A 22,910-nucleotide genomic window follows, 5' to 3' on the forward strand; every position below is an offset into this window, starting at 1 on the left:
TTTGGGGAGTGGTAAGGTCAGTCTGCCGAGGACAGTGTGAGATGGTGGTGTCACTGGATGGTGTGGTGGGCCACATCCAGCCTGTATGGGAGGGAAGTGGAGACTGATGTTCCTCAGGCCACACTCCTTTTTAAATTAATTAATTTATTTTAATTAGAGGATAATTACTTTACAATATTGTAAAGTACAATATTCCTATACATCAACATGAATTGGCCATAGGCATACATGTGACCCCTCCCTCCTGAAATGCACTCTCACCTCCTTCCCCACCCAATCCCTCCAGGTTGTCACTTTGGGGGTCCCTGTGTCATACATCAAACTCCCACTGACTATTTTACATATGGTAATATATATGTTTCGAGGCTCTTCTCTCAAATCATCCCACCCTCTCCTTCTTCCACTGTGTCCAAAAGTCTGTTCTTCATGTCTGTGTCTCTTTGCTGCCCTGTACATAGGATCGTTGGTACTATCTTTCTAGATTCCATATATATGCACTAATATATGATATTTGTCTTTCTTTTCCTGACTTACTTCACTCTGTATAGTAGGCTCTAGGTTCATCCACCTCATTAGAACTGACTCACATGTGTTCCTTTTTATGGCTCAGTGATATTGCATTGTATGTATGTACCACAACTGCTTTATCCATTCATCTCCTGATGGACATCTAGGTTGCTTCCATGTCCTAGCTATTGTAAACGGTGCTTCAGTGAACGCTGGGGTACACGTGTCTTTTTCAATTGTGGTTTGCCCAGGGTGTATGCCCAGTAGTGGGTTTGCTAGATCGTATGGCAGTTTTACTCCTAGTTTTTTTTTTAAAGACTCTGCATGGTGGTTGTATCAGTTTGCATTCCCATCAACAGTGTAAGAGTATTCCTTTTCATCCATACCCTCTCCAGCATTTACTGTTTGTGGACTTTTTAAGGATAGCCATGCTGCCGGGTGTGAGACCATACCTCCTTGTAGTTTTGACTTGCATTTCTCTCACAATGAGCCTTGTTGAGCATCTTTTCATGTTTTTATTAGCCATCTATATGTCTTCTTCGGAGAAATGTCTGTTTAGATCTTCTGCCCACTTTTCAGTTGGGTTGTTTGTTTTTCTGGTATTGAGTTGCATGAATTGCTTGTATATTTTGGGGATTAACTCTTTGTCATGTTATTTTGTTTGCTATTATTTCCTCCCACTCTGAGGGTTGTCTTTTCACCTTGCTTATAGTTTCCTTCGTCCTGCAAAAGCTTTTACATTTACTTAGGTCTTTGGGGCCATTCATAACCAACAAGGTTGGGAACTGGTGGATAAACACAGGTCTCTGGTCCTTTAGAGGGACAATTCTGAGGTGTATAGGACAAGCTCTTCGGGGGGGTGGGGGTCCCAGCAGGATCCAGCCCCAACTGCCTGCAGTGAGACTAGCTCAACCATGCCCCCTTATCTTGTGCTCTTTAAAAAAAGTTTTTTTTTAAATTTAGTTTTGGGTGCGCTGGGTCTTTGCTGCAGCACACAGCCTACTTCTGGTGTGGTACACGGCCTTTTCATTGCAATGGCTTCTCTTGTTTGGGAGGTTCAAGGGTGCACAGGTTTGGTAGCTTTGGTGCATGGGCTTAGTTGCCCAGAGGCACGCGGGATCTTCTCAGAGCAGGTGGTGAACCGGTGTCCCCTGCTGCACTGGCGGGTGAACTCCCTGGACCACCACGGAAGGCCTGCCCTGTGCCCCTTCCCATCTTCATCTCCCTCTCCTGCTCTGCTACTTCTTCCAACATCTTCCAGTTCTGTTCTTAGGCCTTGCTCTCCTGGACAACCAAATCCAAACAATAAATTTCCTCATGTGAAAAAAAAAAAAACAAAACACCTTAAATTGAGCTATAAAATACTACACCTGGCTCCTGGGCTGTTGAGTAATCCCACAGGAATGGAAGTGAAAGGGCTTTGTCAACTAGGCAGCCCTGAAACCAAGGTGAGGGGTCAGCGTGAGCAGAGGTATTCCCGAGGAAAGCACGGGGATCCGGGGGCTGCTGGCTGGGCTGCCCAGGCCCCGTCTTCAGGGAGTGCTGAGCAGAAGGGGCACCACCGCCTTGGAGGTGATGAGAGGTGAGGACAGAGCGGTGTTGGGGGTCGGGAAAGGGGGTGTAGACAGAGGGGCTTCCTGGAGTGTGAAGAAGTAGGGAGTGCGTCCCTGGCCTGCCTACCAGATTCAGGTGACGGCACAATTAGGTGACTCACCAGGCCAACAGAGCTTGTGACAAGGTCCCTCAGGTTCATCCACCCAGCTTTGCAGGGGCTCGCCCTCGTGGAATCAGCCTCACCTCCTGATTTGGCCTCTGGCCGGGGAAAAGAGGGACTGTTAACAATGGGAGGGTCCAGGATTCTGGTTCCCTCACTCTCCACTCAGTAAACACCGAAAAGCTGAGCCCTTTTCCATGCAGGTCAGCTTGTGGTTTGGATCCAAGGTGAACAAGCCACTCCTTCATCTCTTGGAGTCTGCAGAACAGGAGACAGGCAGTTTGAACAGCATTGAAGCAGCCAGCTTGCTGAAGGAGGGGCCCTGGGCTCAGGGGAGGGACATCTGATCCAGGATCCAAGAGCGGAGGGGGCGGGGGTGGGGGCCAGTAACCGTGGAACTCTTCTGGGAGAAGCTGAGATCTACCTTTAATCCCATAAGTCTTAGAACGCATCCCTGAGAGATGAAGGGCACCCCAAACAGAGGACTGTTAGTGCTAAGTCGTTTCAGTTGTGTCCGACTCTGTATGACCCTGTGGACTATAGCCTGCCAGGCTTCTCTGTCCATGGGATCCTCCAGGCAAGAATACTGGAATGGGTTGCCACGCCTGGAGAATGCCATGGACAGAGGAGGCTGGCGGGCTACAGTCCGTGGGGTTGCAAAAAGTTAGACACAACTGAACAACAAACATGGAGGACGTGGCAGGGTTAAACAGGGTGGCCTGGCTCCTTTGAGAAATTTCGCTATGTCTGAGGCCCAGAGACATGGACGGGGACAGGTGAAACTGGAGAGGGAGGCGGTGCCAGGAAGGGCAATGGGAGCCCCGAGGGGTTTAAAGCTGGAGATAGGGACTTTCCTCCTGGTCCAGTGGTTAAGACTCCAGGATTGGTTTCCAATGCAGGGGGCATGGGTTCGGTTCCGGGTCAGGGAACTAAGATCCCACATGCTGTGTGGTGCAGTCCAAAAAAAAGGAAAAATGAAGCAGGAGCTACAAGGGGTCAGATTTGAGTCTGGCTCCAGCCTGCTGGTTGAAGCAATGGCCAGGGAGAGGAGACCAGATAAGGGGGCTCATTCATTCAATAGACAAGGGCTCTGTGGCGCTCAACCAGGGGTCAGGCCCCATGCTGCTGAGGAGGTCCAGGTGAGGGGCAGTAGTGGCCTAGGTGGTGGCCAGGATGGAGAGAAGGGGCAAAGGTTTTGGGAGGCTCTCTCACTGCATTATATAGACACAAGCTGGCATCTGACTCCTGGACCAACTGTGTGTGAATCTGAAAACTGGGGACCTGTTATTTCCAGGATGGACAATTGATAGGCAGGGCTGAGCCCAAGCCTCAGGGGTCCCTGGGGAGAGGCAGCCATTCCTGGAGACCCACCCGGAGTGGCCCAGCCCAGCCTGCCTCCTTCCTCCCCCTGCCTCTGCCCCAGGTTCCAGAAAGCTTCCATGCAATCGAGGCTGAGAATACCCTTTCCACTAAGTGGGTGAAACCCAAACATCCCAATTTCTTTTCCTCGGTGCTGGCACGGAGCTAAGTGACTCCTCCAGGGTCACACAGGAGCCAGAGGCCCAGCTGGGATCCAGAGTTTGTGCTTGTTTCCTATTTCTGAGCGCCTCTCCCACTTAGGTGGCAGGATCTTTGAGAGCAGGAACTGTCTTCTCCGTCCATCTCTGTTTTCTAGAGATGTCTTCCCTAGCAGATTAGGAACTTTCTGAAGGGTAGAATGAAGAGTGGAAACGCAAGTCAGGGAAGCTGTTTTGCTGCCATTTAATAGTTATTTGGGGGTCCCAGGTGGTGCTAGTGGTAAAGAATCTGCCTGCCAATGCAGGAGACGTGGGTTCGATCCCTGGGTAGAAGAGATCCCCTGGAGGAGGAAATGGCAACCCACTCCAATATTCTTGCCTGGAAAATCCCATGGACAGAGGGAGCCTGGTGGGCTATGGTCCATTGGGTTGCAAAGAGTCGAACACGACTGAAGCGACTTAGCACACACATGCACAATAATTGCTTGAATTTGTGAAAAATCCTGTATTTGCCTCAGTCTCCTCATTTGTAAAATGAGGTTAATTGTACTACTACTTATTGTGAGGACTGAAAGATATATGATAGAAGAGACAAGATTTTAAGAGTCTTGGGGGTATGGAGAGGACAGAAATACCAAGCACAGACCATGAAAAACAGCCAGAAATGAGAGCAAGGGGAACTCGACAGTAGGCTCCACGAATGGGATTTCTGTTCATGTTACACGCTGGAGTTTTCCAGGTGCCCGGGACACAGCCTGGTCCAGGATGGGTGTGGTCCAGGATGGGTGTTCAGTGAGCACTAGTTGGAGGAATGAATAGAATTCCTTCTAATGGAATGAATAGAGAGTCCAGGTGTTGCTGCTGGACAGTGGGGTGCTGGCTCAGAACTAGGGTGGGAAGGCTTTTGGGAGGGGGTAGGGGAAGATCCAGGCCTGGAGGACCGCTGGGAGTGGGCATGTCTGCTCCAGAACCCATAAAACTCTGAGGGTTTGACAATCCACCCCCATAATCCTGCTCGGGTTATGGATGCAGTGTTAAGAGGGGGATTTCCCTCCCAGGATCCTCTCAGCTTCTAAACCACGTGCTCCGCCTGCTATCCCCCAGGAGTTCATGGGCACAATGGCAGATGTGTAGGCGCACCCCTCCTCCACACAGGGTACACCTCCTCGGCCCTTGATGCTTCAGGAATCCCTCCTGGGCCCCACCCTCGGCTCCAGCTGCTGTCCCCCACTTCCTGTTGCTAGAAAGCTCCACTCAGAAAGCTCTTGACTCATCTCGACAAGTCACAGTGGCCCGAGACCAGAACTCCGCTCCTTCTATCTGTTAGCAACTGTACAAAACTGTGACTGGTCAAGTCATACTCTGAGAGCCTTTGTGTCCTTCACTGCAAAGGGGGCTAAAAGCCCTGTGCAATGGGAGTGCTTGGAGCCACTTGGGTTGCGGGTGGGGGAGCTTTGTGAGATGGCCACGTGCTAAGGTAGTAAATAAAACTGTCACTGGGTTGGCCAGAAAGTTTGTTTGGGTTTTTCTAATATGTTGAGGCTGTAAGGGCCTATAGCAAACCAGAGAAGTTTGGGTGGGTGGGTGTGTGTGTGTGTGAGAGAGAGAGAGGGAGGGAGAGGGAGGGAGGCAGGGAGGTGGAGAGATGCTTTGGCAAAGGGATGGATGGTATCAAGTCCTTGCAGAACCCGCTGATATTTTAAAGACATATGATCCTCTATAAACACAGTCACACCCTCATGAAAAATGCACTTCACTCCTGAAATCACAGAACTTTCCATTTTTCCCAACAGATTCAAACTTCTAATGAATGTCCTGTGCAGTGTGGGAAGGGGACCAGTCTCAAAACCACTGAGACCACAAAGTCTGCAAATCCTCCTCCTTAAAGCAGCGGTCTCTAACCTTGTTGACACCATGAGCATGGGAGACAATTTTTCCATGGACCCGGGGGAGGCGGGATGGTTTGGGGATGATTCAAGTGTATTACATATATCGTGCACTTTATTTCTATTATTATTCTTACATCAACTCAGATCATCAGACATCAGATTCCAGAGGGTGGGGACCCCTGTCTTAAAGGATGCAGATGGGCCCAGCTGAGCCTGTCCTTCTGACCTCAGAAGGCCTGGTCTCCAGGGTCCTTCCTGAGTTTCCCTACCTGGACACCCTTTCAGGGGACGCCAGACAAGCAATGACAAAGCAGGTGATTGCTCTCTTCTGGTCCTGGGGGCTGCATGGGTTTGAACCCAGGCTCACCATCTATGCAGGTTTGCCCAAGTCACCTCCTGGGCCCATTTCCTTGCCTGTAAAATGGGGATGTAATCCCTACCTCACGGGACTGTTGTGTAAAGTGTGTACAACAGGGCCTGGCAGACCGGTGACACCAGCCAGCCACAGTCCCCCTATTCCTCTCCCCTGGTTCCTGACTCCTTCCTGGTTCTTGGACCCCTTCTGAGAGGCTCTTCCCCGTCCTCATTTGGACCTGTCAGCTGTCACCTCCTCCACGAGGCCTGCCCCTTCTCCACCTCCCCATCTCTTTGATTAATTTGCTCCCTTCCTGACTACTCCAGTTCTCCCCTTGACCTCCAGGCTGCCCTTAGTGCCCCCTGTCCCGGTCCCTCCCGGACTGCCCCCCACCTTGTCCCCGCAGCACACACCAGGCTGGCTTGTCCATCTCACATTTTATTGTAAAAATGTTAAAATAAATTACATTTTACATCATTTCCAGTATGTATACAGTGTGTGTGATTCCAGGACAGCCAGTGACACCCCAGCCAAGTGGGGTCAGGACACTAAGACGAACTCGTTAAAACATTTCACAGAAAGACAGAAGGCCGCTCCTTCCCACCCCAATGCCAGGCCAGCACACCCCTGGGCGAGGGGCGAGTGGGGTGTGGATACCCACGCCCATCACCTTCACTGCTGCGGGTGGGCAGGGTTCCGGCCCTCTCTGGCCCCACACCACTGGAGAGGGGCCTGAGGGGCAGAGGGGGTGTTCGGGTGACACCCAGCATGCAGTCGCCTGCGACCAATGCCCTCCCCCTATTCTGACACCATGACCTTGGCTGAGGTCACCGAGAAAGGTCCAATTGGGTTGAAGGGTAGGAGAGCGAACACCAGACATCCCGATCCTTGGGACCCCACTCTTTCACCTTTCCTCCCCGCTCTGGCTCTGAAGCCAACAAGAGATGTCAGGTATTAAAAAAACAGCAGTTCATTTAACAAAAGAACAAAATGAAACATGCAGGGCAGAGGCGGCTGGCTCTAGGGTGCGTATCTCGGAGAACCAAGAATGCTGCCAGTCCCTCGCCAGAAACAGTCTGTATACAGTTTCACATTATCGTTTTGCTCCCCCCATCGCAAATCCTTTTCTTTGTCTCACACACACATGCACGCACACGCATGCATACACACGCAGCAGCTGGAGGGAGGAGCTGGATTCACATATCTAGCCGTTCCCCACTTGCGAGCCAAGAGCGATCCGGGGAGAGGCGAGGCCCTTCTTCTCAGGGAACAGGGAATGAGGAGCCAGCGGGGCAGGGGCCGGGGCAGAATAAGCCCACTCCTGCAACTCCTGGAGCCCCAGCCTCTCTTTACTGCTTTCGGCTGCCTGCTGTTGCTTGGCCGAAGGGTGACTGAGGGAACAGGGCGCTGGGCTGGGCTCCGTCCCACTAAGTCCACAAGTGGGACCGTGGGCCATGCTTGGGACTTGCCCTGTTATCAGGAGTGTTTCAGCATCTGCCTTGTTAGCTCCCCACCCCCTTCCCTAGGAAGACTCTTCCCTCCTGAGGTTTGCAGCAGGGGGTGCCAGCCAGGCTGACGAGGTGGGACTGGGGGACGGTTAAACATGAACCCCAGGCAGGGCCCTGAGGTGCTAAAGTGCCCAGCCCCCCACCCCAGGTTCTCACACCACTCTCACTCTCTCGGTGCCAGGCACACAGGAGCCCGTTAATACTGGTGAATTCACATGGCCAAGGCCCCCGACCTAAGAGAGCCGTGCGACAGTCTTAACCGAACGACAGGACAATGACCCCCGTGGATGCAAGCCTTGCCAGGAGCGGCCCTGCCAGCCCACGTGTCTGTGAACCATCAGATATGCCAGCCACGCTCGGGACAGATGCCTCCTGCTACCAGGGCACCCATTCTGCTGGGTAACAGAGGCCTGTCCTGGGCGCCATGTCTGACCTGTGGCATCTAGCTGCAGGGGATGAAGGTGAGGGCGGCCCCTGGCCCCCCACTCCCAGTTCCAGGGCTGCGCCCCCCCACCAGGGGCCAGGGTCCCAGCCATGGCAGAATGCCCCAGGTTGAGAATAGAAGCCTTGGAAGCGGGGTGGGGAGCCGGCCCCACCTCACGTGCCTTCGGGGCACTTTGCCTTATTATATTCGTTCATCAGCTGTTCGTAAGGCACGGAGAGCTCCGACTCTGTGCTGGTGAAGGTGGACTCGTCCGAGGAGGGGAACTCGCCCAGGTTCAGGGGCGCCTCGGCTGTGGCCCCCTCCTGGGGCCTCTCCTCGCCGGCCAGGTTGTCCTCCAGCGAGGACTTGGAGGTGTCCTCGTCCAACAGGCCAGCCTCCTCATTCGCAAAAGTGATGTCGGCATTCTGGAAGATCAGTGGGTGGTAGTCCTGGGCATCCCATGGCTCACCCTCCTCGCTGATGCGGTCCAGCTGGTTAATGAACACCTCGGAGGTGGGGGAGCCCTCCTCGGGGGGTCCAGCCCCGGCCTCCTCTCCACTGGGCCGCGACACGTGTCCTTTGCTCCGCAGCGTCTGGGACACCTCTTCCAAGCTGGGCACCTGGCTCTTGGAGTAGACCACCAGGGGGGTCAGGGAGGCGGGCAGGGCTGGCAGCCCACCCCTGGGGGGCCCCGGCCCCGGGCCCCGCTCCCCACCGCCGCCTGTCTTCATAGCCTTCTTCCCGATCTGCTTGATGAGGTCATTGTAAGTCTCCTCCTTTTTGGACAGGAAGCTGAAGATGTTGACGTCCTTGGACGCCGCACCGCTCGCCACCTGCAGGGCCTTCCTGGAGTGTGGGGAGCTCTCAAAGGACTCTTTTCGCCGCCGACGCCGCTTCTTAATGGCCTTATGCACCTCCACGAACATGCTCACCTTCCAGTTGACAAACAGCGACAGCCAGGCCAGTCCCAAGTAGATCCAGAGCTCCACGAAGTAGCGGTACAGGGCGTGGTAGTTGGCGCTGGGGTTCACACCTACGGGCGGGTCAGGAAGCCCAGAGGATCAGGAGAGGGCCAGCGGGGACCCGGAGACACACAGGGGGCCAAAGCCATGTCACCCGAGAGCGGACGCGGCTCGAGAACACAGAGTAGGGATGGGGACACACCAGGAAAAAGAAAGGATGTCTGTGCGGGACACCAACACCCCGTCACCCCGAAGGACCTTGGCCTGGCCACCGTGTGCCTGTCCCAGACCCGAAGTCAGGAGAGTGGCTCCCTGGGGTGCGGGAGGCTCGAGGGGGAGGGGCTTGGGGGAAGGGTGGAGACAAGCCAGCACCCAGCTCAGGAACTAAGCCATGAACCTTGGCCTTGCAATGATTCACCAACACACTGATTCACAACACTGTTTTGTGTACTCTTTGGGTGTATGTGTTACAGTTCCATTAAAACCTAGATAGGAATTAAGTGAGAGGGCAGCTGGCATCCTCCTGCTGGGCATGGACTCACTCATTTAGCATAAGTGAGGCTGGCGGAGCGGCCTGGGATGTCCAAGAGCACAGGTCCTGGCAAGAATATTCTGGACAGTCTTGACTGTCCTTCCGCTGATGTCTGGTTGGCCTCCTGGCTTCCTGTTTCTACCCTCCTCCTCCTGTGGCCTGTAGGGCTCTGCCCTCTCCGTGCCCTCTCCTTCGAGGCCAGGCTCCAGACACCTGCCCCAGGGAGCCCTCCCGGGTTACCCCGCACAGCTCTGGCCACTCCCCTACCCTCCAGGATCGTGGAGATCTCACCTTACATTTCCAGGCATGTTGATCCGTATTATTATCTATCCTATGTCCCCCTTCCCGCCCTGAGACTGGGAGTAACTTGTACAAGTTAACTGCAGGAAGGGGGCCATTTCTAGAATGGGGCTCCCTTAGGGCAAGGACTATAAGCCCCACATCAGACTGGAGGGGGTCTGAAGGCAAGGGGCTATCTCCCCAGCAGACAGGAGGTGCTGTTGATCTTGCTTAGGGCTCTAGTCATAAGCAGGTTATGATGATAACCAGGGCCCTACCCTCTGCACACGTGCAGAGCAACTCATCTGATTGTTTAACACCCTGTGATTGGTGGGCGCTATTCCTTTTTTTTTTTTAAACCAATTTTACAGATAGGGAAACTGAGGCAGGGGTCTGGCATCTTGCTGGAGCTAAGAAAGTATAATTAAAACATTTTTCTGTGCTTCCCTAATGCAAAGGCTTCTCCTTAGCCTGCTCTGGGCCGCATCAGCCAGACAAAGACAAGATTGTGCCTCCGTCTAAATTTATCTCCCAGGGCAGCAGGCTCAGATCTGCTGGTGTCAGTGCAGCGTTCAGGCCTTCCTTGCTTCTCACACCCACTCAGCCGCCCAGTCCCAGCATTCCAAATCTCCATTTACAATGGGGCGGGAGGGCAGTGACCTGTCCCTGCTTCCAAGGAAGGGGGCGGGGAGAGATCAGAGGTCCTGGGTCAGAGGTAGGGGTCAGCGGCCGGGGCAGCAGGCACCGGGCAAGCAAGGGCAAGCAAATACGGACTCAGTAAAGGCGAACGGGGCTTTTTCAGGAAGATTAAGAATCAAGATGTTGTGCAGCCCACAGGCACAAGGACATAAGTGGCTGACAAAGGGGCCAAAGAATCTTATCGTCGCCTGGATTAAGGAGGGGAGGGGTGGGAGGGAGAGTCCGGGCCAGAGGGAGCGGGGCAGCTTGGGAGGAGGCCTTTCTTGTCTTTTAAGCTGCCCGTGGCAAGAGCCAAGTTTCTGGCCTCTGAGTCAAGTGTCCAACAGCGCCCTCATCACCTGTGAGCGATGGAAGGAGGCAGCTGTGATGTGGAGCAGCCCCTGACTCAGCCCCCAGGTCCTGTCTCTAGCCCATAGTGCACCTAAGCCTCTAAGTTCAGACAACGGGGGAGAAGAAAGGAAGAGACCAGAAGCAAAACACAAAGAGAGGAGAGAAAAGCCACCTTCTAAGAAAGCAAAGGGCCTTCCCAGGTGGCGCTAGTGGTAAAGAACCCGCCTGCCAGTGCAGGAGACATTAAGACTTGGGTTCCATCCCTGGGTCGGGAAGATCCCCTGGAGGAGGGCATGGCAACCAGTCCAGTATTCTTGCCTGGAGAATCCCATGGACAGAGGGAGCCAGGCGCGCTACAGTCCACAGGGTCACAGAGTCAGATAAGACTGAAGCAACTCAGCACACATGCAAGAAAGGAAAAGGGAAAATGCCTGCAATGATTCTCTGTCTTGGTTTCCTCCTATAAGCGGCAGGGCTGGGTCAGGACCCCACTGGATGGAGACCCAGGACACTGGACGCCTACCGGGGCCCCCGGTCATGGTCAGCTGAGCTGAAACTGGAGGAGAAGCAGAGGAAGAGAGGGCAGGGAGACAGAGGCAAGGGGCAGGACTCACCGGCCACGAAGTCGCCGAAGCCAATGGTGGAGATGGTGATGAAGGAGTAGTAGAGGCCCTCGATGTAGTCCCACTCCTCCGTCACCATGAACACGAAGGGCGGGATCACCAGGTGGACCAGCACTCCCCACAGGATGAAGATGGCTGTGCACGTGATCTGCGCCTTGCGCTGAGGGATGGGCAGGGAGACCAAGTCAGACAACGTGCAGTGGGGAGACCGGGGGAACCCAGCAGAGCACCCAGAGTGCGCCGAGGAGGTAACCAGAAGGGAGGCCAGCTGGGCGCCGGGCCTGCGAGGAGGCTCACTGCCAAGGAAGGAGGGGGATTAGTGGCGTTCCCAGCCTCGCCTGGGAGGGCAGGGGGCTCTGAAACGGCTCGCTTGCCATCTGTCCCGACACTTCCGTATCGGGACCCAGGGATCCTTCCCACCCTAGCCACAGTCACTTGCCAGGGTCCTTCCCACCTCTGCCCAGGACCCAGGGATGGGGACATACCAGGCTCACGCCTCTCTTGGTGAGGAACTGGCCCAACCTCTTGGCGCGTCCCCCAAAGAACTTGCCCAGGGCACTGATCCACGTCAGACAGAGCGGCACCCCAAAGAGGCCGTAAAAGACACAGAAGAGGCGCCCGGCGGGAGTCTTGGGGGCCACGTTGCCGTAACCTGAGGAAGAAGAAGAGAGTGAGGCCAACAGGGCCACAGGATGGACCCAGACTCAGGGTGGCCCCCACCTCCACCCCACCCACCCCACACACACAGCTGGAGGAAAGCCCATTCTCAAAGATCACTTGACACTGATCTAATGTCAATACCTAAGAAATGAAATTTTCCTTGACCATGCTATGATCTTGATCATCCACAGCAAATGACGGTATGGGCTACGCCTTCTCCACCAGCCTGGGAGCTCCCTGAAGGCGGACTAAGCCTCCCCTGTTAGTAAGTCCTGTCCTAGTCTGCATGGTACCCTTGTGCAAATTGGAAGGCACAAGTCAACAGCTTCCCTGGGTAGACACTCCAGAAGCACCGTAGTAGATGGTCTCCGAAGACGGCCATTCATTTCTTTTCTTTAAAAAAAAAATTATTTATTTTTGACTGTGCTGGGTCTTTGTTGCTGTGCACGGGCTTTCTCTAGTGCGGAGAGCAGGGGCTACTCTCTAGGTGCGGTGCGCAGGCTGCTCATTGCGATGTTTCTCTTTTTGTGGAGCACAGGCTCAGTAGTTGTGATGCATGGGCTTAGCTGCCCCGGGCATGTGGGATCTTCCCTGACCAGGGATGGAACCATAGCAAGAAAGTGAAAGTGAAAGTCACTCAGTTGTGTCCGACTCTCTGAGACCACACGGACTGTAGCCCGCCCGGCTTCTCTGTCCACAGAATTCTCCAGGCCAGAATACTGGAGGAGCCGTTCCGTTCCCTTCTCCAGGGATCCTGATCCAGGTTTCCAGCATTGCAGGCAGATGCTTTACTGTCTGAGCCACCAGGGAATAAGTTACATTCTAAACCTCTAACTTCTGGGATGGTTGGTTATCAGTCATAGATAACTAGAGCAGACACCCAGATCGGTGAGAAAGCAGGGGCTGGGGCTTATGCAGTGACTAAACCTGCTTGACCTCCCGCATGGCTCTGGCTCTGCTGTGTTGTTTCTACTCCAAGAGCCCAGGTCAGGACTTCTGGAAGAAAACAGTCTCCCACGCATGGCCAGTCACCAAGCACTTACTGAATCTCCAGGGGTGTGTCAAAAGGACAGCGTGCAACTGGCCCGATTTTAACCCCGACGAGGTCATGTGACCAGACCTGGGGCATGGAAGAGGGTATCCTGAAGATCTCAGAAGGCTTACCGATGGTGGTGATGACTGTGGCTGCAAAAATCATTGCGTTGGGCCAGTTCCAGTTGTTGAAGGTCTGGTTCCCTGTGATGGCCACGCCCTGTCCTGCAGCATCAGATACTATCTAAAAGGAGATATACAGTGAAGATCAGAGAGGAGGTCACACTTTATGAACCTCCTTATAAGTATTCTTATTAAATCATCACAATAGGAAAGTGGCAATTATTGTCTTCAATTTATAGGAGATGAAATATTTTATACAGGATCAGAGAGGTCAAGTGATTTGCCCAAGGACACACAGCTGGGAAGACTATGAATCCCGGTAAACTGAATTCAGTAGATCTGGAAGATGTCAAGAGAACGTGCCTTTCTAACAAGTTTCCAGGTGATGCTGACGTTATGGCCCCAGGACCACACTTTGAGAACCGCGCCAGACTTTATGCCTCTGAAAGAAGGCAGACATGATATAGAAAAGACAGAAGGACCTCCAGAGAAGTGCTCGACTTCGGGATTGGCCCTTCACACCCCGCCCCCCATTGTCAGGGCACTGGCTAAGGTCAGCTCAGAAGCTTGCGGACCCATGTTCCGGGGGTGGACCCATCAGCTGGCCTGGTCATTAAGGTGGTGTGTACTTTTCAGGCTGACTCAAAACCATCATATGAGTTCCCAAGAAGCTCCTGGCCACTTTGGAGAGCAGGTGAGAAGTCGCCTGGGGAGGTCCACTGGGAGGCCCAGGGAGAGGCCTTTATTATCTATTCCAGGAACACAGACAGCTGCCAAACCTGTCCACCTGGCCTCCACCCCATCCTTGAGGGTTGCCTCCATTCACTCCACCCACCATCAGTGGGGGCCGGGACCTCACGAGGCGGCTCCAAGAAAGTGCCAAGATCTGGGGTCCTGGCCCTGCCCCCAGGGAGAGGCCTGGGATGGACCATCCAGCCCAGAAACCAGGAACGTGACAAATTCCCCCTAGAAATCAAGCCTAGGACCGAGGAAAGACAGAGACAAGCATGGGAGTAGGAAGGAGACAGAAAAACTGGAGTTCTACCCATGGCATGAGAAGAGAGGGAAGGGTGGGTTGTCCTGAAGGAGTGTGCCGTTTGCAGCGGCAGAGGCCAGTGTAAGTGGATCTGCAGACTTTGTCAAGAATTTTCCATGATGACACGCTCATCTGACAGGCTGTCAAACCACACGGCTCACTGCCTTGCCTACCCCCTCCCCACCCACCCTGCTATTTCCTGCTCATTTCTCTGCAAAGTAGAAAGAGGGTGCCGCGGAGCTGGCTGGGCGCTTTACTCCAGGACATTCAGATAGGAAAGAGGCCAACTGGTCCATCCGGTTGTAGGTCAACTCAAAAGGTTTCCTAAGCCATGACATCTATGTTCTAAGCAGGAGAATGAAACGTCCCAGGGCCCGGGGTGTAAACAGATGACAAGGAAAGCAGGATCACTCAGCCGCCTTTGGCTGCAGTCTTTGCTATCTGAGATACCCATCTTAGGGGGTGGGGGGTGAGGAGAGCAGCACCGTCCTCAGGAAACACAGCCCGAGATGGCCGACACTGACCGGGAAATCACAGCATTGGAACCCCACCCCTGGTCAACCCCGTGGAGTCTCGGAGGAACAGGAGAGATGTCAGAAGTTGCCTCCCCACCTCCTTCTCACACAAAAGGAAAGGGTGGACTCTAGAAACTCCAAACTGAACTCTCGCTGACTCCTCTCTGGAGACAGCAGAGCACTTGGCGGATTCAAAGAGGAAGCAGTGGGCACTGGAAGCTGCTAGCACAGGTTCACCAGAGCAAGTCATGCTCAGCTAAGTGCATCTCCCACTCCAAAGAGACTGCAAAGCCTTGAAGTTCGGTGGAATGCAGTCAATCCAGATAGCAGCCAGGCAGCTGAACAGATGGGTGCAAAGATATTCGTGTGGAGAAGACAGAGAAATTGCAGGGATGGACTGGGATTAATCCGGGTCCACATAAAGGCAGATAAACAACCCCAAGAAGTACTGATCATTATCAGTCTGGATCGAGGTCTCCATCATCATGCCAAAGGCCAGGCCCCTTGAATCTTTTAATCCATAGCACAGCAAAGACATAGATGGCTGACCAGTTTAATCTGCAAAAGATGCAAACCTGGAACAAGGCTGGGGTGGGAAGACAGCTGACACTGCAATGGCACCATCTGGACTGGAAAAATGGGCCCAGGGCTCCTCCGCTGGCTCAGTGGTGAAGAATCCGCCTACCTACGCAGGAGACACGGGTTCAGTCCCTGGTCTGGGACGATCCCACGTGTCACGGATCAATGAAGCCCTTGTACCACAACTACTGAGCCTGTGATCGAGAGCCCGGGACCCCCAACTACTGAGCCCACGTGCCCCAGCTACTGAAGCCCAAGAACTCTAGAGCTCACGCTCCTCAACAAGAGAAGTTACTGCAAGGAGAAGCCCGTGCACCGCATCTAGAGAGTCGCCCTTGCTCACCGGAACTCGAGACAAGGCCGCACAGAGACAGAAGGTCCAGCAGAGCCAAAATAAATAAATAATCAATTTTTTTTGAGTTGAGATCTAGCTTTAAAAAAAAAAGGGGGGGGCCAAACTAACATGATACAGCTGTCTTTTAAATTTTTCATGTCTTATACTTTGAGTTAGAAGAGACTGACCCAAAGGGTCAAAGGGAAAAGGCCTTGGGTTTTAGCTGACCCCAAACCAACAAACATTAGGGTGGCTGCCAAAACAAAGAGAGGTAAATACAATCTCGGGCAGTGTTAACACCTTATCTCTTCAGGGCTGGGAGGCAACCAGCCCACTGTCCTCTGCAGGTCAGTTCCTCTGCACTCTGCTCCACTCTTGGCTGTTAGACTTCATGATATGCTAACCTAGGGGCCAAGGTCCTGGAGGGGACAGCTGTGAATGTGTTGGATAATGAGTTCCACCAGAATGGACTGCCCTTGGTTAGGCATCCATTTCTGATCATGGGAAGCTTAGGCCCAGGAAGACCAGTACACTTCAGGGATACTGAAGGTGTGACTGCAACAGGGGTTCTCAGGTGGGGAGGCAGCACCCTCTGGGAATGTTTGCCAGTGCTGCCTGAGTGGGAGCCTCCTATGTGCTGGGCACTCACTGTTTGGGCACCAGGGGGAGAGCTTCAAGAGAGGACAGTATCCCTGTCCGTCCCATGCTGCTGGCATGAAGTAGGCAGGGACCAGAGAGGTAAGACAGCCTGGGATGCTCAGGACAGCCCCACCCGCCATGCCCACATGTGACTCCGGAACCATTTAGTTAAGTGCTGGTGACTCAGTGGTAAAGAATTCACCTGCAGGAGACACAGATTCGATCCCTGGGTCGGGAAGATTCCCCTGGAGAAGGAAATGGCAACCCACTCCAGTATTCTTGTCTGGGAAATCCCATGGACAGAGGAGCCTGGTGGGCTATAGTCCATGGAGTTGCAAAAGAGCTGGACACGACCGAGCGACTAAATAACAATAGCAAGGAGACATCACATGTAAGAGCTGGCAAAACAGGGTAACCGAAGACGGCATTATTGTTGGGAGCTTTGCAGCAGAAATGCTGGCTTCTTGCCCCTCACCCCACTGATGGTGTGTCCTTTGGGGCCTCCGTCCTGGGTTATCAGGGAGTCACAGCCCTGTGCACTGTCCTCTTCACCCCCATTATCTCTCCACGGTCACCCAGAGAGGGGCGGACAAATGGGGGCATTCCAAAGAGCCCTAAGCCCCCAGGGCCAGAAGCGCCACTCACCCTTACAACAGTCCAGTGGCGGCAGTTACGCCCACAGATCAGGTCAGGAGACAGAGGCTGAGAGCTTAACTGGCAGAACTGGGCCAGGTTCTAGGCTTTCTCTTGCAAGTCAGCTGGGCTCCTCACCTCCCTCTCTTCCCTGTTCTCTCTGCTCCTGGACGCCCCAAGCTTCTCTGCCCAGGGTTTCCAAGCAGCTGGCCTGGGGATCAGCTTGGCTCCATCCCCATGCTGGGAGAGAGAGCGGGATTTCAGTGCTGCTGTGTGTCAGATGCCTCTTGCTGGGGCTTTTATACATATTCCCTGACTGGCTCGTCCCCGAATCTGCCAGGCATCACCTGACAGGTGAGGAAAGCGAGGCTCAGGGAGCAAAGTTCTGGATGTGAACTTGGGCAGCCTGCTCCCTGTTCCCACTATGGGTCACTGTGGCTCCAGTTGGAACATCTCACTGATTAAGGTCAGGGGCAGGGTCCCTCAGGCTGGTGGGACCCTCTCCCCCAGAACAGAGAGGCTGACCCAGGATTGAGGTCATCCCTGGGTGAGGGGAGCCATTAGACACATCGTCTAGTCCTCCAGGGTTAGGGAAGTTGCTTTCTTGGGAGAAGGTGGACCTTGTTCACGCACAAGATGATTTAACTTGGCTTCCAAATTCACACAAGACAATATTTTCATTTTCTACATCACCCTAGAGAACGATGGGAGAGGGGGATCCTGCAGACAGCCTGGGCCTGGCTCTGGTTTGAGAACAGAATGGAGCTCCACCCCCTCCCCCGCCTGTCATCCTTGCAAAGAAGTGGCTGTGATTTACTGGTGAGGAGTTGGTGGTTACCATGCACTAAACGTTATGCTGAGCACTTTATGTGCCTCCAGCTCATTTAATGAGCAAAGAATCCTGCTGGGAAGTCACCGTAATTTTTTTCATTTTGCAAACGAGGACCTGAGGCTGAGAGGTTAAGTAAGTAACCTGCTGCTGCTAAGTTGCTTCAGTCGTGTCCAACTCTGTGCGACCCCACAGACAGCAGCCCACCAGGCTCTGCCGTCCCTGGGATTCTCCAGGCAAGAGTACTGGAGTGGGGTGCCATTGACTAAGGGATGCTAAAATCGAGGAAGCGGGGTGGGCTGGGGAGCCAGCCAGGATCTGGGTTCTGGCTGCAGGAAGGAGGCTGGTGCATACCTCCACCCCTTCACACCACCTGGAAAAACAGTGCCCTAAAACCAGCCCATCCACTCAGACAGAGTTCTCAGGGAGGAGACATTCACGCCTCTGCCTAGGCTTCAAGCAACATGCTACCCTGACTCCACCCTCCCAGAATCTCACTGTCCATGAAGTCTGGGTTCCCTATGGCACCTCATCCCCCAGGGATCCGGAGTTTCCTGTGCAGAGGTAGCTGCCAGGCACCTCCATCCAGGAGACGCACTCTGCAGAGTTCCAGAAAGGGCCCGTCCTGCCCACCTGCGGACACAGGCAGCGGGGCTGAGGTCCAGCCTTTCCTTCATCAGGCCATAAGAGAACACTTTCGGGTGGCAGCCAGCCTGTGGATGCCAGCTACGGGGCCCCCACAGGGCCGCTCCCCACCCTGCCTCCAGCTCCATGTCAGGCCTCACACTGGGAGCACAGAGTCCCTTCCTGGCCACACAGAATCAGCCTCGAGGATGCCAGCCTCCACTGGACCCACGTGTCAGAGGCACCCAAGTGGTCGTCCCTCACCATCCCTGGCTGCATCCGTCCCTAACCCATTTCACCTCCGCTCACTTGGTTCCTCTGGCCTGCAAAGAGAACGAGGCCAATGGTCATGTGTTCACAGTGTGTGGAAGAGTAGGAAGAACATTTACTGTCTCTCACCGGCCCTCCTGGCTCCCCCAGCCACCTTGGGAGGTAGGTAGGGCATGGTTTATTACTCCTTATTTCATAGATTATGATAATTCATATTTGAATAGTAGCTGGTATTTGAGCACTTGTTTTATGACAACCACCAATCAAAGCATTTTAAATCAGCTCATTGAGTGTTTATAACCTTGTAAAGGAGGTTGTCTTCCCTCCATTTACAGCTGAGGCAAACAAGGCACAGAGGCTGAGTAACCTGCGAGGCAGTGGTGGAGCCAGAGCGTGGACCCAGGCCGTCTGGCTCTCAACCCCTCTTCTGTCCACAGACAGGGGTGACGGGTATAGGCTTCTCGGCTACAGCAGTGAACCCAGGTTTCTAGAACACAGCCAGGCAAATGCAAGGGAAATAGCCACAGGAATGTAGAGACTGACTTCCCTAGAAGGTAAGCTCCATGAGGGCAGGGCTTTTATCTGCGGTGCACACATTTATTAAGTGAGTGAGTGAATGAATCAATGAGGGCATCTTCCCTGACCTTGACTGACTCCCTCTCCCATATCCTTCCTTCAATTCCTTCTCAGGGTTATTCTGCAGGTGGATCTCATAAACCACCCTGTGGATTATATTGTTCATCAGCAACAAGGCACACAGCTTTATCTGGCAAGAGGGTGGGAAGCAGAGTCAAACCCCAGTATGAGTGGGGCTGGCGGGGTCAGGGGAGGGACATAGAGCTGCTGGGACCACCAGCATCCAGGGGAGGAGGGATGGGGGCGGTCACCAGGTTGTGAGAACAGAGGGCAGACCCTGGAGGTCAGGGGTTTGGAAAGGGGTCAGGTAAGGGGGGCAAACAAAAGCCCCCTTGCCCAAGATGGCAGAGCGAGTGGCAGTGGGGCCAGGAGAGTCCCTGGAGTGACTAGAGGGACCGTCCTTCCTGCCGGAAGAGGAGGCCTGCCCCCTCCGAAACTCTTCTGCGGGGCAGTGGGTGTGCGGAGAACAGGAAGAGGGCTATAAAAGAGGGAGATAGGGTTCTCCAACCAGATCCGTGCCCCCACCCTGGGCAGAGGCTCATGGACATGTGAGGCGGACCTGGGGGTTACTTAGTGGGCAGGGAGTCCTCTCTCAAGTGCTGGCACCAAGTTCCTGTGTAAATCATACACTATCAGCCTTAATTTCTCCATCGGTCAAAAACGGCACCCACTCTTGAACACACCCCGGAAGCCCTGAATAAAGGTAACTGCAGTCAGGGTTGCAACCACACGGTACACGTGGCCTTCAGGAAACCAGCCCCAGCAGTGACCTGACACCCCGGCAGGGGACTGCGGGCCCACAAAGACAAATCAAAGGGCGTGGAATTTAGGTCTCTGCACCTGGAGGCCAGGCCCGGATGAGATCAGCAGGTAGGGGCCCCTGGAGTCAGGAGGCCTGAGGGTCGGGTGTGTGTCCAGGCTCCCCCCAGGAAGCAGAGGCAGGGAAACAGAGGCACACCCAGGACGCACCACCGCAGCCCTCAGACAGCCCATCTCTCTGGACCTCTGCCCTCTAGGGGCTCCCAGCCACCCTGGCCGGCCACCTGCACAGCGGAGTAAGGACACATGCTGATCCCCCACCCTGTGCCCGCTATGGTGGGGCGGAGGCCAGGCATGAGGGCTTCTCTGAACCCTAGTCTTAAAGCCCCAGTTAAGACATCCCCCGGCTTCACTGTCAGCCCAATGCCCATCCACCCCCTGGTCTCTGGGCTGGGCTCTTCCTGTATATCCACGTCTGTCTGTACATCCATCCTCAGGGAAGGGGGCTGGGGTGGGGTCACGGCCCCACAGGGAGTTTGCGGCAGTGGGTGGGGGCGGGGAGAGTCTTAACAGACAAAAGTGGGGATAAGTAAACCTATCATAGGCACTTTTCAGGCAAATAGATGCTGAACAAGTTGGGCTTGTTCAGAGCAATGCTTCTCACGTTCTTTAACACTGCAAACTGATGAGCGGATAGAGGAGAGCAGGGGGGGACCCCGGAGCCCATGCACTGGGGCGCCCTGCGGCAGCGTGAGGAGGGGGAGAGGCCGGGGTTGGGGGGGCGCAGTGGGTAGAGCTCGCCGTCCAGCTGTGTGGCCAGCCCTCCCTCTGAGGTCTTTCAGGGACTGCCGGCAGACCTACACTATCAGTATCTTGGCGAGAAGGTGAGCACCTGTTAACCTCTTATTCCCAGGACAAATCAGAGGTGTGAAGACGATTATCTGAGCCCTCCATTATCTCCACGCCTCTCACTTGCCGGGCTCAGGCTGACTCAGCTCCTCAGTTCAGTTCAGTCGCCCAGTCGTGTCCGACTCTTTGCAACCCCATGGACTGCAGCACGCCAGGCCTCCCTGTCCATTGCCAACTCCCGGAGTTTACTCAAACTCATCTCCATCGAGTCAGTGATGCCATCCAACTATCTCCTCCTCTGTCGTTCCCTTCTCCTGCCTTCAATCCCTCCCAGCATCAGGGTCTTTTCCAATGAGTCAGTTCTTAGCATCAGGTGGCCAAAGTATTGGAGTTTCAGTTTCAGCATCAGTCCTTCCAACAAACACTCAGGACTGATCTCCTTTAGGATGGACTGGTTGGATCTCCTTGGAGTCCAAGGGACTCTCGAGTGTCTTCAACACCATGGTTCAAAAGCATCAAAAGTATCTACCCCAACGGGGTGGGAGAGGGGCACTGGGCTAGTCTTCAGAGACAGTGGATGCCACCCAGCCCCTGGAGCAGGGGCTCTCCCCCGACCCAGTGGAACCACCTGGGAGTTTAAATAAACACAACACCTGGACCTCACTCACAGGTATTCCCTGGGGTTGACCTAGGTGCCCAGCAAGCAGTTAACAAGCTTCACGGGTGATTCGTCCCTTCATCTGCTAAGTGGGGGTGACGCGGGTGCGGGGCTCAGCCTTCCAGCTCCCCAGCCAGGAGGCAAGATGCGCAGGATCCTCGGTATTCCCCCGCCCCGCTCCCCGCAGCCCAGGTGACCAGGTGTGGCTCGGAGGGCAGGACTGGTTTAGGAGCTGGGCATTGGCCGGGGCCCAACGGCACCACCCTGACACCTGCCTCCCAGCTGTGGGCCCGGCTCCCCCGGCCCTGACTCTCCCAGGCGGACAGCAGGTGTCTGTGGGGCAGGTGCAGGGACGTGGGGGCAGGGCCCCATCTTGTCTCTGTTAAGACTTGACCCGGGCCCTTGCAGTGTGGACTTTGTAGACTTGTGTTTTGCTTATCTGCATTTTCACTTTTGCTCCAATCCTGCTTATCTGCTTTTTCGGTTTTGCTCCGACGTCTGTTGTTTAGTCGCTCAGTCGTGTCCGACTCCTTGCGACCCCATGGACGGCAGCCTGCTAGGCTCCTCCATCCATGGGATTTCCCAGGCAAGAATACTGGAGTGGCTTGCTATTTCCTACTCCAGGGGATCTTCCCAGACCAGGGGTTGAGCCTGAGTCTCCTGCATTGGAAGGCAGATTCTTTACCACTGAGTCACCAGGGAAGCCCGCTCCAGTGTCTACCCGAATACCTATTACGTTTTCAGTAGAAAGAAAGTGTTAGCCGCTCAGTCATGTCTGACTCTTTGTGACCCCATGGACTGTAGCCTGCCAGGCTCCTCTGTCCATGAAATTCTCCAGGTAAGAAATAACAGGAGTGGGAAGCCATTCCCTTCTCCAGGGGATCTTCATGACTTGGGGATCAAACCCAGGTCCCTGGCACAGCAGGCAGATTCTCTGCCATCTGAGCCACCAGGGGAGCCAAGAAGGAAAGACAAATTGCTGGAGACTTGGTTGGTACACTAGGAAGTTAAGGTAGGGTCTGAAGACCTTGGTTCAGTTCAGGTCACTTACTGAGTTTCTCCAGGAACCAAAGTTGGCTTAGGACCACAGGGGTCCCCCTGTCTAAGCAGGTGACACTTTTGTATAATTCATATTTTCCTTTGTCCAGAACTATAACTTCTGAGCCTAGTTCAGCACCTCCCAAGCTCCATTCTCCCTGTCTCCCCCGCAAAAAAAAATCCACAGCCTATTTGAGAAAATACATTTTCATTCTCAGGATTCAGCCTACTGGCCACCAGCTCCAGCTCTTCCCGAGGCCCCAGCAAGCCAGGCTGCTTGAGTCAGAAGCGAGTCTTATTCTTCACCCCACTTCCTTCCTCGATCCCCCCAGACCCCACTGCAGGATGAGGAAGGCG

General features: G+C 54.3%; 1 protein-coding gene and 1 long non-coding RNA gene across 3 annotated transcripts in view; both read right to left on the minus strand.

Moving 5' to 3' along the window:
* Positions 1-1,011: 1,011 nt before the first annotated feature.
* On the minus strand, positions 1,012-2,357 carry LOC147346736 (uncharacterized). The gene is made up of 2 exons (XR_015153190.1): positions 2,222-2,357; positions 1,012-1,791 (listed from the first exon to the last, which is right to left on the minus strand). It is a non-coding gene; the product is annotated as an uncharacterized LOC147346736 (long non-coding RNA).
* Positions 2,358-6,404: 4,047 nt separating this feature from the next.
* Positions 6,405-22,910, minus strand: part of KCNK5 (potassium two pore domain channel subfamily K member 5) — a 40,434-nt gene continuing 23,928 nt past the window's right edge. The window contains exons 1-5 of one of the 2 annotated variants that reach the window (XM_086371568.1): positions 15,281-15,385; positions 13,164-13,275; positions 11,825-11,991; positions 11,331-11,499; positions 6,405-8,947 (exon numbers count right to left, since the gene is read on the minus strand). In XM_086371568.1, the coding sequence (XP_086227694.1) occupies positions 8,088-8,947; positions 11,331-11,499; positions 11,825-11,991; positions 13,164-13,197 (1,230 nt within the window). In that variant the 5' untranslated portion in view covers positions 13,198-13,275; positions 15,281-15,385 and the 3' untranslated portion in view covers positions 6,405-8,087. Of the gene's footprint in view, positions 8,948-11,330; positions 11,500-11,824; positions 11,992-13,163; positions 13,276-15,280; positions 15,386-22,910 lie in introns of those variants that run through there. The other variant, XM_086371567.1, reaches the window with a different exon arrangement.

The sequence above is a fragment of the Bos grunniens genome, chromosome 23 (assembly GCF_055505025.1).
Source record: "Bos grunniens cultivar Pamir isolate PY7600 chromosome 23, Bosgru_T2T1.0, whole genome shotgun sequence".
Classification (NCBI taxonomy): domain Eukaryota; kingdom Metazoa; phylum Chordata; class Mammalia; order Artiodactyla; family Bovidae; genus Bos; species Bos grunniens.